The following is a 15,989-nucleotide window of genomic DNA, read 5'->3' on the forward strand; positions in this document are numbered from 1 at the left end:
ATGGGCAGCACAGCTGGGTATCTGAGAATGTCTTTGTATACTCATATTTGATGGCTGTCTAGGAAACCCCACACACAGGAGAACCAGCCCATGGGGTAGCAACAAGTAGGACACAATCAGTGACTAAAGCACCACCATCAATATCTGACACGTTAAGTGCTGACTCCGGCAGGCACAGCTCTAAGAACTTCACATATATTCACTCTCTTAAACCCTTACAAAGAACCTATCAAGGTGTTATCCACTCTCCACTTCACAAAAAGAAACTGAGGTCTAGAGAGGTTAAATAACTGGCCCAAGTTCACACAGCTGGTTTGTGAGGAGCCAGGATTCCACCCCAGGAAGCCTGGCTCTACGGGTCACCATGGAGACCCTCCCCGAGACTGCTGGACAGTCCCTCAGTGGGTACCCACAGCCCCTTTCCTCTGTTCCCAGCGATAGCAGGGCCACCTCCTCACATGCCTGCCTTGCTCAGAAGCCTGGCAACGCCTGGCCTTCAGGGAGACCCCAGCGAAAGTCAGGGTGAGATTCTCCTGGGGTCAGCTGAGCTAACTTCTCTCCCGTGGCTTCCTGGACTGCTCACCTTGCCCACATTTTTCTGGTTGAAGACAGAAAAACAGTAACTCAGGCAACCCACACTTCAGCCAGGGGCCACAGACATCTGTTAATTATTGTGGTCTGCAGACCTCACTGTAAATTCACCTTTTGTAAAAGGCCACTCCCCCCATGCCTATCCCACCATATGGGACACTGAGAGCTAAGAACTATGGTCTTCATCACAGCTACTACTAAGTAGCTTTATGACCATTTAGCGATGTACTACAATCCTAGAATGGGGGATAGACTAGACTATTCCATTTGATGCAGCTTCTGTTGATGTAGCTTCTCAATCTATAGATATTTGAGGTCAGAAAATTCTTTTTTTTTGGGGGGGGGGTGTTGGTGGGACACCTGTCCTGGGCATTGTAGGATGTTTAGCATCATCCTTTGCCTCTGCTAACTAGATGCAATAACACATCTTCATCCACCTGCTTATGACAACCAAAACTCTCCAGACATCACCAAAGTATACCTGGGGGACAAAATCACTAATAGTTGAAAACCATTGCTCTAAAGGAGTAGTTTAAAAACAAAAAAACAAAAAACACAGTCTTTGCTCCTGTAAATTGGACTAGGAGAAAAACTCTTGCTCTTATGATAGACTAGGTAATCCCTCACAAGATTATTCAGCCCAAAATGTCAACAGCACTGAGGCTGAGCGAACTGCTTTAAAAGTGAGCAGAAACAGCCACCTGTGTTCTATGGTGTGAGATATTAAGTCACAGCCAATGAACTCTGCGATTTGCTCTGCCACGTCTCCAGCCCAACTGCTTTGGAAAGTCAAAGACAGATAACATGCAGTGCTGGAAAACAAACCAAACTCGCTAACTTCAAAACTTAACAATGATAAAGAGGAACCAGTTATCAGAAGCCATCTTTTAAACCGGAAGTATCTGAACAAAGGAAGCCAGTTTTCTGGGGTTCCTGAGTTCTTTTAATGTACCAGATTTCCTTACTAAGGCTGCTAGTTTTTGAGAAAACTGTTACGGCTTGTGCTGTTTTGAGGCCCCCTGGAAAAGGGCCCCTGCCTGCCCTCAAACTCTTCAGGGTGATAGAAAAGTTCAACTTTGAAAAGTGATACATAAAAATATATATTGGCTTTGTCTGAGGAGGCTCAGAGAGAATATTACTTAATTCAGGGGTAAAGAAAAATGTGCTTCTTGGCCACTCTCCGAAACATAAATTTGACAATACTAAACAAATGGATGATGAATAAAAGCTACAAAATAACATTGTAAAAATCTTTTCCAAAAAATATTTAAATAAATTCAAAAAGCATATTTAAAAAGTTACAAAACATTCCTGTTATCATTGATTGTCTTCTGAGCAGGAAAGGAGCTTAGTATTAAGATACTAAGTACTAAGTTAAAGTTGAACAAATGGGCCAAATTGTACCTACCTGTCAATGTCAGTTAACTAAGCCAAAAATAATCTTGTGTGTGCCTGTACTAAGTTGTTCCAGTCATGTCCGACTCTTCAAGATTCCATGTACTATGTAGCCCACCAGGCTCCTCTGTCCACGGGACTCTCCAGGCAAGAATCCTGGAGCGGGTTGCCATTCCCTTCTCCAGGGGATCTTCCCGACCCAGGGATCGGACTCACATCTACTATGTCTTCTGCTTTGCAAGCAGATTCTTTACTGCTGATCCATTAAGGTTTTAATCAATCCTTTTACTCCCACACTTTCATCCCCTATCTGAAGATTAATGACACAGAGTAGGTGCTCAAAAAATACCAGTCAACTCCCCATCCCATGGAAATAACTGCCACAACCCTTCAGCGGAAGTAAAGTATCTATTTCTGGAGGCTTATCTCACTAGAGAGCTGAAAGGTGTCTTAATCTCAATTTTCAACATACTATCTAGAGGGCCTTGTACACACAGCAGGTTCTCAAAAAACATTAAACTCTTATCTCTCGGGGGTTCTGTTAAACCTTTCTGCTTCCAAGATATTTCCCCCTCTCATTTAAGTTCAGAGTTGAAAGCTACCCCTCATTAATGTAGTGAAGAGTCTAAACTAACTATCTGTATGCCTGGAAAATCCCATGGACAGAGGAGCCTGGTAGGCTGCAGACCATGGGGTCGCTAAGAGTCGGACACGACTGAGCGACTTCACTTTCACTTTTCACTTTCATGCATTGGAGAAGGAAATGGCAACCCACCCAGTGTTCTTGCCTGGAGAATCCCAGGGACGGCGGAGCCTGGTGGGCTGCCGTCCATGGGGTCGCACAGAGACGGACATGACTGATGCGACTTAGCAGCAGCAGCAGGTAGAAGACAGGAAACACCCTCTTTCTCCTTCCATCTCTCCCTTCCACCCCTTCTTCTCGGGATCAGCCTCACACCATGCCTTGATGAGGGAATAGCTCACAATCCAACAGTCCACCCATCCACTCACCCTTTCAGTGCAGTACCAGCACCTCCAAACCTGCCTCTCACCCTCCTCCACTTCCTGCAGCAGTTACTCAGGTTCTTTTTCCAGAAAGGTCTACTCCTTCATCCTTGCATTCACTGAGCACCTCACTAGTGGCTACAAACTGGCTATAAAGGTGAACGGCTAGGAGTCTCCATTCTCTGAAACTACCAACTCCAGCGTACAATGGCATGATACAAATGCCACACAAAAGCACCTAGTGTGAACAGGTGTGACACTCAAGAGGAATGGTGATGCACATCTCTGGGGAATGGGAGATAGAGAAGATGAGGCTGATATGGGAGCTGGGGTCAGAGGGCAATCAGTGCGCAGTCTTTTTTTTAAGTATAATTGATTTACAAAATTGTGTCAGTTTCTGGTATACAGCAAAGTAATTCAGATAAATTATATATATTCTTTTTCATATTCTCTTCCTTTATGATTTACTATAGGATATTGTTTAAAGCACTTATTTATTTATTTATTTATTTTTGGTCACGCTGGCTGTTTGACACTGCACAGGTTTTTCTCCAGTTTCAGGCGGCAGGCGTTACTCTCTAGATGCAGTATCTGGACTTCTCATCGCTGTGGCTTCTCTCGTGGCGGAGCACGGGCTCTAGGCCGTGAAGGCTTCAGGAGGCGCAGCACATGGGCTCAGCAGGTGCGGCTCCCGGGCTTTAGAGCGCAGCCTCACAGTTGTGGTGAATGAGCCTGGTTGCTCTGCTTCATGTGGGGTCTTAGGGGATCAGGGATCAAACCCATGGCCTCTGCACTGGCAGGTGGATTCTTTACCACTGAGCCGCCAGAGAAGCCCTATTACAGCATAGTGAATATAGTTCCTGTGCTATACAATAGGACCTTGTTTATCTATTTTATATATAGTTTGTATCTGCTAACCACAACTCCTAATTTACTCTTCCCCACCCCTTTCCCCTTTGGTGACCATAAGTTTGTTCTTTGTGAGTCTGTTTGTTTCATAAATAAGTTCATTTGTGTCATATTTTAGATTCCACATATAAAGTTATAGTACAAGGTCTTAAAAGACTTCCGAAATGATCTAGTTCAACTCTAGAAAGAGACTGGAAACAAGCCCCACGAGGCCTCTGAAGTAACCCAGAGACCAGCTGACAAAGGTATAGCGATCAGAAAGGAAAGGCAATTAAATGAGTCCAGGGATCCCGACCAGAAAAGTCAGAGAGCACGGGTGCCATTAATCTGACCAAGAGGAGAGCTGGCTGCATTCCGGGACATGCTGGATGAAGGTGCTGCCAGCATCCAAACGTGAACACAGACACAGACCAGGATGGAGTCTTCTAATGGTCCCAGAGGCAGCCCCAGAGGCAGGGAGAATGGTCATGAGCAAGGACCTCTGGAACCCAACTGGCTTGGCTTCAATTCCCTGCTCTTACGAAAAAGTTAGTGACCTTGAACAAGTCACCTGTGCCTCAATTGCTTACCAGTAAAACGGGAATGCTGATAATAGTATCTACTTCATGGTGTTGCTGTGAATGTTAATGAGCAGATGTAAAGAGCAAATGCTGATAACAGATATAAAGAGCTTAAAACTGCCTGGTACACAGTAGATGCTACATGTGTTTGCTCTTGAGTTTCAAACTGTCAAATTAGCAAACGTGAGCAAATAACCCTTCCTCTCCTAACAGCACAAAACACTGGACTCGTCTATCAGGAGACAAGTGATTCCGATGGGGCTAGTTTTGGGCAGATGAACCTAAACTTTCCCCGCCTCAGACTACAACTCAGAATATATAAAATGACAGGGATTTCAGAAGAGTTCAAATCAAGACCTTTTCAAAAAACTCTAAAATTCAAGCTTCAACCTTCTCGCCTAATTTTTCCTTCAAGGATCAACTTTTAAGAGTTTAAGAGTCACTGCTCTATGTTCCCAGGTGGCACTAGCAATAAAGAACCTTCCTGCCAATGCTGGAGATGTAAGAGACATGGTTTAAAAGATGTTTCCAAAATATTGTCTCTGATTTGCTTCCTATTTCCTAAACGCAGTTGGAATCAAATAGCTTTGCTCACCTAAGTTCAGTTCAGTTCCATTGCTCAGTCATGTCTGACTCTTTCCGACCCCATGAACTATAGCACGCCAGGCTTCCCCTGTCCATCACCAACTCCCAGAGCTTGCTCAAACTCATGTCCATCGAGTTGGTGATGCCATCCAACTATCTCATCCTCTGTTGTCCCCTTCTTCTCCTGCCTTCAGTCTTTCCCAGCATCAGGGTCTTTTCCAATGAGCCAGCTCTTTGCATCAGGTGGCCAAAGTATTGCAGTTTCAGCTTCAGCATCAGTTCTTCCAATGAATATTCAGGACTGATTTCCTTTAGGATTGCCTGGTTTGATCTCCTTGCAGTCCAAGAGACTCTCAAGAGTCTTCTCCAACACCACAGCTCAAAACCATCAATTCTTCAGCGCTCAGCTTTCTTTATAGTCCACTCTCACATCCATACACTACTACTGGAAAAATCATAGCTTTGACTAGACAGACCTTTGTTGGCAAAGTAACGTCTCTGCTTTTTAATATGCTGTCTAGGTTGGTCATAGCTTTTCTTCCAAGGAGCAAGCGTCTTTTAATATGATGGCTGCAATCACCATCTGCAGTGATTTTGGAACCCTGTTTCCATTGTTTCCCCATCTATTTGCCATGAAGTGATGGGACTGGATGCCATGATCTTAGTTTTCTGAATGTTAAGTTTTAAGGCAACTTTTTCACTCTCATCTTTTTTTTCTCCAACTTTTTTACTGCTCACCTAAACTGGGAGACTAAATTCCAGCTTCTGCAACTGCTGAGTTAAGGCCTGACTCAATTCTGCCCCCACTGGTAATTTAGAGGCAATACACCCAAGTGTCCCTGAGACACTTCACCCGCTGAAAGGCAGCTAGCTTCAAGTGCAGAGAAACCCACAATAAAGAACTTTTTACATTGTTGTGCTTAATCATCACAACTTCCTAAAGTGGAGAAACTTGAGGTTTATCGTCCTTGTTTTACAAAAAAAAAAGTTGGCGGTCCAAAGAAGCACAGTGACTTGCTCAGGGTCCTGTGGTTAATAAACCACAAAACAGAGATTAGAACTCATTTCTACATATCCTGGGTAATTCTCTTTACAATCTGGGACTAAAGGGATGACCACTCCCCATTCCAGGCCAGTACGGTTCCAGTCCTAGCTTTCATCCTCTGGCTTGGGGGAGGGTAAATTTGTGGACCTAGGTTCCATTCGCTGTACAAGGAGTGAGTAAATTTAGAAGTCCTGGGGCAATATTTCACCCAACTGAGAAGACCGCCCCTGAATTAATAACCTTCCAGTTTAAAAGAAATCAACCCTGAATATTCATCCGCAGGCGGGCTGCTGAACCTGAAGCTCCTTTGGCCACCTGATGCACAGTCAACTCATCAGAAAGACCCTGATGCTGGGAAAGTCTAAAGGCAAAAGAAGCGGTGGCAGAGAATGAGACGGTAAGATAGCATCACCAATTCATGCATGTTTAGTTGTTTAGTCGTGTCCAACTCTGCTACCCCACGGACTGAGGTTACAACCAGGCTCCTCTGTCCGTGGAGTTTTCCAGGCAAGAATACTGGAGCAGGTTGCCATTTCCTCCTCCAGGGGGTCTTCCCGACTCAGGTAATTTAGAGGAATTACCTAAATTTAGAGGAATTACACATCTACTGCGTCTCCCGCATTGGTAGGCGGATTCTTTACCACTGAGCCACCTGGGAAGCCCCAGCATCACCAACTTAATGGACATGAATTTGAGCAAACTCCGGCAGACAGTGAAGGACAGAGGAGCCTGACATCCTGCAGTTGCAAACTGTCGGACACGACTTGGGTGACTAAACAACACCAAGCTTTGAATTCTAGGACTTGCCAAGAAATGATAGTCTTCCATAAGGGTTAACTCACTTCTTGGGCAAATAAGCTCAAGGCTAAGAGTCTGCCTCTGACAGACAGGTACTTAAATAAACTAAATTAAAGTGCTGAGCCTCATCCCCGGATTGAGTTAGAGAGCAACAGTCACTTATAAGCAGAGTAAAACTCAACTAAACCAGCTGCCGTCTGCTCCCTACTCCAGTTTGAGGCTAGGGAACTTCATGTTATATTGGAATTCATCTGCCACGGCTCTGAAAACACTGAGATGGCGACCCACCATCCTCTCCTTCGCTCTCAGGATCAACCAGAAAGAGAGTATGAGCAGGTCACCCCACAGAAAGATAATGTCAAAACATTTTCCCCAAAATGTGTTCCCACTAAGAAATTTCAAGTATGTAATTGAGCAATGTTCCGTCATTGACTCACAGATCTAGACACCCTCCACCCCCGCCCACCCCTTCGTCTCAAATCCTAGCTGAGGCCCAGGGCAGGAGCCAATCCCGCAATCTCGAGCATTTCAGAAACTCAATTCTCCCCCAGAGAGCGCCTGGGGCCCTGGCTAGCCCCACCCCCACTCCATACCCAGATGCACAGAGAGCCAGGCTCCCCGGCGAGGCAGGAGTTTCGTTTTAGGTAAAAGACCCGGCCCGAGCAAAAGCTCGGATTTGGGGGCACTGCTGAGAGAGAAAGTGGGCAGAGAGGTCGAGGCCTACAACTGGAAAAAGCTCCTTTCTAGAACGACAAAAATCCCCAGGAAGACGGCAAAGGAACGAGGGGGTTGTGGAGTTGGTCCTCTTGGAGAAACTTTTGGGAACACCAAAAGTAATATCCAAAGTCCGCCCCCCATTTGGAGGCGGGCCCGGGGCTAGGGTACACGAGGCGGGGCGGTCCGGAGCCCGGCGCTGGGGGGTGAGGGGAGGAGGGGGCGTACGTCCCTAGCGGAGCCTCGGTTCCGGGCTCCTCAGTTCCGGAAAGGGGGCGCGGCGGCAGAAGTTTCTCTGCCCGTTTCCCAGCTTTTTCCCGTGTGATCTTTTCCCACGAGGCCGTGAGGAACGCTAGAGGGAATCGTAGGTCCCCGAAATGCCGTCTTTAGCGCGGGAGCCGAGTCTTCTCCCCCAAACCCGCCACGATTCTCCCCACGTGCTCTGGCCGGAACACACGCTGCGAAAGGGGGGCTCCTCCCACGTGGAGCCAGCAGTCACAGACTACGTGCAGGGTGGCCCGCCCCTCCAGGGGCGGGGGTGGGGGCGAGCGCGAGCGCGAGCGCGCTCGGGATAGCAGAGGGAGCGGCGCGCGGTGCGCGAGCCCCGGGGCCTCGCACGCGCGCACACGCCGGCCGGTGCCTAGCGGACGTGGCTCCTCCAGCCCTGGGCTTTTCCCCGCCGTCCTGCTATTTTCCGCGTCCGCGGCCCAGAATGGGGAGAAAGCGGGTCCCCGCACGGTCTCAGAGGAGATTCCTAGCCGGCCGGAACCCGGCAAGAGACCCGCGGACAAAGTAATGTCCTCAGAGAAGAGCCAGCCGCCCCTGCTGCGCTCACTTACCTTCTGCACTTGGTCGTGGTTGAGCTCCGTAAAGAAGTAGGCGAGCAGATGTGAGGCAATCATCCTGCCAACTCCCGACGGAACAGAGTTGGGAAGCCGAGGCCGGAGCGCGTGCGGGGTAGGAGAGCGGCGCGGTCGGACCGCTTTGTACCTGGGCTTGGCGGCCGGGATTGGTGAGTCCGGGAAGCACACAAAGAAAGCACACGATGGCGCGCCCGGCTGGAGGGTTTCGGGTCTCTAAAAACAGGTTTTGGTAGTCGCAACTGCTGAAAGGAGACCAAGAGTCACTCCCGGCGACTTGCTGGGATGTCCCACTGTCAAAGTACTAACTTCAGCCACAAGATCACTAAGGCTCAACTTGAGAAAGAATCGAAGTCCGGCTTCACTAGTGCGACCGGACCTCTCCGGCTCATACGTGGGCTGCGCTCGCCCGCGGATCCTCTCGGCTAGGTGTCACGGCGGTGCTAGCGGCGGCCTGGGACTCCTGTGCTGGAGTTTCGTGCAACAATGTGGCTTATTGAGGGATTGCCGGCTCGCGGGCCGCCGGGTCAGTGACGCGCGCACGCCCATTGGCTGGGCGGGGAGGGTGTGTGCGCCTACGGGCCGCCCGCCGCCGCGGCGCAGCCAGTCGGAGCTTACGGCCCGCGGGCGCGGCCGTTCAGACCGGGAGTGGGCAAGCTGAAGGGGCGCGCCTGGGGCGGGGGGCGGGGCCAGGCGCCGAGGATGAGACGTGTGGTCCGTGGCAAGAGGCTGCGGCGGAAAGGCGCATGAGCCAACGCGTCAGGCTCTGCTATGGGTGGGGGGTGCATGATCACAGACCCGGAGTGTGGGGTGACTGGAAAGACGGGTCAGCGGACCTGCACACGCCCTGGGCGGGGAGAGAGACACTGTCTGGCATCTCGGGGTCATGTGAGGGGCCCCTGCTACCGGGTCACATTTCTGAAGCATCTTAGTTCTCACCTATTGTGGCTCCAGGCGTCCGCGCAATGCTGACGCAAAGTTAGCCGCCACAAATACTGCTTTACTTTATGCCAAGCTTCACAAAACTGAATGGATGTGAGTTTTACTAACCTTGTTTTACAGATGAGGATACAGAGCCCTTAGGAAACTTGCCCAAGATCATACGGTTAATGAGTGGCAGATAAGGAAAGGAACCCACGTCCCTCTGACTTTGAGGCCCTATTCTTTTCCCTATTATCCCATCCTGCCATTCTAAGAGCCGGGAAGTGGAAAGCAGAAAAGAACTTTTGTCTGCAGCTGTGGGACTGATGCGTGAGTGAAACTGTGTGGATGCTAAGTGTGTAAGCAAATGACCCTGGCCATGTGTGGAGTGGGGTGGCTTAGGGATTCTGAGACAAATAGGAGCCACAGCTAATGTCCAGCATCAAACTTTTTTTTCCTTTTTCTAGAAATTTTATTGAAATAACATTTGATTTACCATGTTGTGTAGATTTCTGCTGTATGGCAAAGTGATGCTGTTATACATGTATATTCTTTTTCCAGTTCCCTGTGGTATACAGTTGAACTTTATTGTTTATCCATATAATATATAATAGTCTGCATCTGCTAATCCTGAACTCCCAATACTTCCCTCCCCTTGCCCTCCTGCTTAGCAACCACAAGTCTATTCTTTGTATGTGTGAATCTGTTTCTGTTTCATTTGTGTCATATTTAGCTTCCACATATAAGTGACATTATATGGTATTTGTGATATTATATGGCATTGGTCTTTCTCTCTGTCTGTCTTTCTCTTTCTGACTTACTTCACTTAGTATGATAATCTCTAGGTCTACCCATGTTACTGCAAATGACATTATTTCATTCTTTTTATGGCTAAGTAATCCATTATATATACATTCCATGTCTTTTTTATCCATTCATTTGTAGATGGGTGTTTAAGTTGTTTCCATGTTTGGGCTGTTGTAAATAGGGGTGCATGTATTTTTTCAAACCAAGGTTTTGTCTGGGTATATGCCCAGGAGTGGGATTGCTGGATCATATGCTGGTACCAGACTTTTATTCATGATGGAAGCCAGCAAAAGTGACTGCAGCCTATGGGAGATCAGTGATTGTGGAGAACAGCAAGCCTGAGGTTGGAAAGATCACAGAAGAGGGAAGATGAGGGTTTGCAGTGTTCTACTGGGGAGTTTGTCCTTCTCTTATAGACAGGGGAGTGCTATCTGCAATCTATAATAATAATAAAACAAGTATTAAATGTTCATTCCTGGGAAATAAGAATATACAAACTTATATACAAATATATAAATTTCTGTATACAAATATACAGAAAAAACAAAAACATCGATGATCTAGCCTCTCAGCAAAACTTCTCAGAAGCTATGTACTCTTGCCAACTACGCGTTCTCACCCTCCCCTCCCTGTATTCCAGTCAGGCTTAGGTCCAAAACTGTTTTGGTCATAGTCACCACAATAACGTGCATATTGTCAAATCCTCTGTTCCTATCTCTTTTTTCTCACTTAAAATGTTTTATTGACATGTATTTGATTTTTGGGCTTCCCTGGTGGCTCAAAGATAAAGAATCTGCCTGCCAATGCAGGAGACATGGGTTCAATCCCTGGGTCAGGAAGATCCTCTGGAGAAGGAAATGACAACCTTCTCCAGTATTCTTGCCTGGGAAATCCCATGGACAGAGGAGCCTGGTGGGCTACAGTCCATAGGGTCACAAAGAGTTGGCTACGACTTAGCGACTAAAGAACAACAGCACAGTTGATTTACAATGTCATGTTAGTTTCCAATGTACAGCACAGTGGTTCAGTTTTATATTTATATATATATAACTATTGTGTATATATTCAATTCTATATATATATGTATGTTTTTCAGATTCTTTAATAGGTTATTCCAAAATATGGAGTACTGTGCCATACAGTAGGTCCTTGTTGGTTATCCAGTCCTATCTCTTTTATACCCTTGTCTTACTGCATCTCTCAGAGATGTTGGGCACAGCTGACCAAATCCCTCATCTGGACACACCTTCCTCTACTGAGCCAGGGAAGCTTTACCTTTCTGGTTTCCCTCGAACCTCACTCCAGGTTCCTCAGCCCCTGTTTTCTCTACTGGTAAATGCTGGCATATTCAAGGGCTGTCCTTCACCCTCTTCTCTGATCTAGTTACACTCTCTCCCTGGTGTTCCCTGCCAGTCCCATGACTATTATATCATTTACATGCTGATGACTCACAAATGTAGATCTGCAGCGAGGACCTCTCCCGGAGTTCCAGACTGATTTCTCCAACTGCCGTTTGTCATCTCCCACTGCAGTGACTAGCATCTCTCATTTAACATGTCCAAAGCTGAACTCAACTTGTCTTTTCAAATCTATTCCTTTCCCAGTTGTCTCAGCATATTGCATCATCTTCCACCCTAAATCATCCTTGATTCCTTCCTTCTACTCACCTTCATATCCAGCCAGTCTGTCAGTGAGCAGTCAATCTGACCCATAGCCAAGCCACCAACAACTCAGCCAGAGCCAATATCTTGTTGTCCTGCCTCGCTCCTTGCTTCCATTCATGCCCATCTCCACCCAACCCATATAGTCAGTTCTTCACTCAGGGACCAAAGTGACCTATAAAATACAAACCATTCTATGTACTGTGAACTGCAAGAAGGCAGGATCTGTACCCGTGTTGTTTGCTCGTGTCCACGGGGCCTAGAATGGTGCCTGTCACATGGCAGGCATGTAATAAATATTTGTTCGATAAATGAATACAAAAAATTTAGAGATAATCGTTGTCCACATTTTGTGTAACAATTCACACACCCAACAACTCTCACCAGACGGCAATAGTCTCATAACTGGGTTTCCCCCTTTAGATATAGAAACATCACAGATAAATAGGCTTAGCTATCCAACAGAGATTCTTAGAGACGTGATGTGATCTTATTTACTTTTTTATAGCAATAATTGCCCTCCATGTGGATACAGGGGAAGGAGGTTAGAGACTAGAGGCAGAAAGAGGCTGAAGCTGTAAGATAGCATCTGGACCTGAACCAAGGTAAAGGTAGGTTAGGGAGTCAGGCAATAGGGTTAGGTGTTTTTAAGTCTGAGGTGGTATTGATGGCTTTGGCTAGGAGTGGAGATGAGGATGCCTGCTGCCTAGAAATACTGTCTAGAAACCCAGTAGTACAGTGTTACAAAACCTTTTGGCCCCAGGCAGGTGGGACCAAACCCAGTCAATCAGTCAGTCAGTCATTTCAGTCGCTCAGTCATGTCCGACTCTTTGCAACCCCATGGACTGCAGTACACCAGGCCTCCCTGTCCATCACCAACACCCAGAGCTTGCTCAAACTCATGTCCATCAAGTCAGTGATTCCATCCAACCATCTCATCCTCTGTCATCCCCTTCTTCTGCCTTCAATCTTTCCCAGCATCAGGGTCTTTTCCAGTGAGTCAGTTCTTCACATCAGGTGGCCAAAGTACTACAGTTTCAGCTTCAGCATCAGTCCTTCCAATGAATATTCAGGGCTGATTTCCTTTAGGATTGTCTGGTTGGATCTCCTTGCAGTCCAAGTTCTCAAGTCTTCTCCAACACCACAGTTCAAAACCATCAACTCTTCTATGCTCAGTTTTCTTTATAGTCCAACTCTCACATCCATACATGACCACTGGAAAAACCATCGCTTTGACTAGACAGACCTTTGTTGGCAAAGTAATGTCTCTGCTTTCTCATATGCTGTCTAGGTTGCTCATAGCTTTTCTTCCAAGGAGCAAGCGTCTTTTAATTTCACGGCTCCAGTCACCATCTGCCCAGCAGGTCATGTCATCTATGATTCTTTTTCCACATGGTAATTGTAGAGCCTCTTCCCCACTCCCCTCTTTGGTCCCATTTCTTGTGGACCAGATAACAGTCACAAGGTGCTTCAAGTGCCTGTTATCTCACAAAGCTCCCAATCCTTAGGAGGTGGTTGGAGTGGATATTGTTATAAGCCTGCACATGTACATGACAAAGTAAAGAGTATTGCTCACTCAAGGCCAGGACTTACATCTTCAACTTTTCTGGCTCCAAAATCTACACGTGGAATTTATTATTTATTGATCCTCAACCCCATCCCCACACACAAACACACACAAATGCTGAAGAGTCATGACACATCCACGTAATTTACATTCCATAACCCAAAGAGAAATCAATCAGCAAATATGTGTTAAACAAACCCTTGCTATGTTCAGGACAGTCTGTTCAGTGCTGTGAGAAATACAAAAGAAATACAAAATGTGCTTCTTACCTCTGAGGGATTAACTGTTCAATCGAAGATATAAAAGCATTATTACAGAATGGAAAAGTCTATCACTAAGAGCAAAACAGGCTTCTCTCATAGCTCAGTTGGTAAAGAATCCGCCTGCAATGCAGGAGACCCCAGTTTGATTCCTGGGTTGGGAAGATCTGCTGGAGAAGGAATAGATTACCCACTCCAGTATTCTTGGGTTTCCCTTGTGGCTCAGCTGGTAAAGAATCCGCCTGCAATGTGGGAGACCTGGGTTCAATCCCTGGGTCGGGAAGATTACCTTGGAGAAGGGAAAGGCTACCCACTCCAGTATTCTGGCCTGGAGAATTCCATGGACTGTATGGTCCATGGGGTCACAAAGAGTTGGACATGACTGAGCGACCTTCACTTTCACTTTCAAGAGCAAAACATGTGTGTGTTTATATGTGATGGAGTTTTGAGGGAGGAAGAGACAGAGCCACAGGCCAAAGTCAGCAAAGGCATGTCTGATAGATACAATGCCAGGTTTTACACACGGCTGCCTCTTGCCTCACACAGGGCTGACCTGAGCCTGACCATTAGACTTCAGGGAGCTGCCCTGGGAAGAGACCACTTTGGCAAGAGGCCACTCTCTTTGTCAAATATCCTTTAACTGGTTGGAATTTATCAAGTTTGCAACATGTTGTAAGTGATGGGATTACTTAGAGAATATTAAGACTGAGAGCGGGCCTGCCCTGAATATAAATGTTTAGGACTACTTGTCTTTAATGTTGGGCCCTAATAATATGCATAAATTTCTTATGTTTCATAGTTCAATTGTAATGTGTGAATTTGAGAGATTGGAGAGAAGAGTCATTTAAAAGCAGTTGCAATTTAAAAATTGAAGCCACAGGGTACACAACAATCTAATTTTATCTGTCACAGTTGCAAACTGAACACCGTCAAGCTAATTTAAGCAGAAAAAGAGTTTATTGAAGAATCTGTGGTCCCTTTCAGGATCTTCAGGAGGATCAGAGAATCAAATTCAGAGACTAGCCAGCTAAGCATAATGTGCAAATTATACCATCAAACTCTGCTTGTGAATATGCTATTACTGTAGCTACCAGGCTCTGGCTTCTCTGCCCAACACCTGATGATAAGCATAGGGTTTTACAGCTGCGATATGCCACAGCCACCTTAGATGATTAGATATCGATCTGTCAGCACCCTTGCTAGAAGGAAATCTGCATGGCACCCCTTTCTTTATGGTATTTGCCTCTGAAGTGACATCTTACAGTTGGTTGCCAGAGCCTGAGCCACATACTAATGCCCTAGATTCAAGGGAAGCTGGGGAAGCAGGCCCACAGGGTCAGGAGTCACAACTTGGAGAAGTCCTAAATTAAGAAGGGTGTTCAAAGGGACTGGGCAGGCCCAAAGCTTGGCAACACATTCACCACACCCAGTAGTCACTAAATGTGAAACATTGCAAAGTTTAAAACAATCTATAGATTCAGTGCAATCCCAATCAAATACCAATGGCATTTTTCACAGAAACAGAATAAAAAATTCTAAAATTTTTTAAAATTCTAAAACTATGGAAACACAAAAGGCTTAAGTAACCAAAATGATCCTGAGAATGAACAAAACTGGAGGTATCACACTCCCTGATTTCAAACTGTACCATAAGCTACAGCAGTCCTCAAAACAGTATGGTACTGGCACAGAAATAGAACATAGATCAATGGAATAGAATAGAGAGCCCAGACATAAACCCACACTTACATGGCCAATTAATCTATGACAAAGGAAGCAAGCATATAATATGGAGAAAAGACCTCCTCTTTAATAAATGATGTTAGGAAAAATAGGCCATTACTTGCTAAAGAATCAAACTGGACCACTTTCTCACACCATATACAAAAACAAACTCAAACTGGATTAAAGACTTAAGTGTAAGACCATAAAACTCCTAGAATAAAACACAGGCAATGCCAGTCTTAGCAATATTTTCTTGGATATGTCTCCTCACACAAGGGAAACAAAAGCAAAAATAAATGACACTGCATCAAACTAAAAAGCTTTTGCACAGTGAATGAAACCATCAACAAAATGAAAAATCTATCTAGTTAATGGGAGAAAATATTTGCAAACAGTATATCTGTGAAAGGATTAACATCCAAAATGCACAAAAAAAAATGCACAAAAATTCATATGACTCAACAAACAATCCATTTTAAAAATGGGCAGAAGACCTGAATAGACATTTTCCCAAAGAAAACATGCAGTTGGTCAACAGACACAAGAAAAGATGATCAGCATCACTAATCATCAAGGAAATGCAAAT

General features: G+C 45.9%; 1 protein-coding gene across 2 annotated transcripts in view; it reads right to left on the minus strand.

Moving 5' to 3' along the window:
* The window catches only part of HK2 (hexokinase 2), a 69,874-nt gene extending 57,883 nt beyond the window's left edge, over positions 1-11,991 (minus strand). Inside the window, exons 1-2 of one of the 2 annotated variants that reach the window (XM_070475811.1) lie at positions 11,858-11,991; positions 8,442-8,704 (exon numbers count right to left, since the gene is read on the minus strand). In XM_070475811.1, the coding sequence (XP_070331912.1) occupies positions 8,442-8,504 (63 nt within the window). In that variant the 5' untranslated portion in view covers positions 8,505-8,704; positions 11,858-11,991. Of the gene's footprint in view, positions 1-8,441; positions 8,966-11,857 lie in introns of those variants that run through there. The other variant, XM_070475810.1, reaches the window with a different exon arrangement.
* Between the last annotated feature and the right edge of the window lie 3,998 nt (positions 11,992-15,989).

Source organism: Odocoileus virginianus, chromosome 2 (genome assembly GCF_023699985.2).
Source record: "Odocoileus virginianus isolate 20LAN1187 ecotype Illinois chromosome 2, Ovbor_1.2, whole genome shotgun sequence".
In the NCBI taxonomy this organism is placed as follows: domain Eukaryota; kingdom Metazoa; phylum Chordata; class Mammalia; order Artiodactyla; family Cervidae; genus Odocoileus; species Odocoileus virginianus.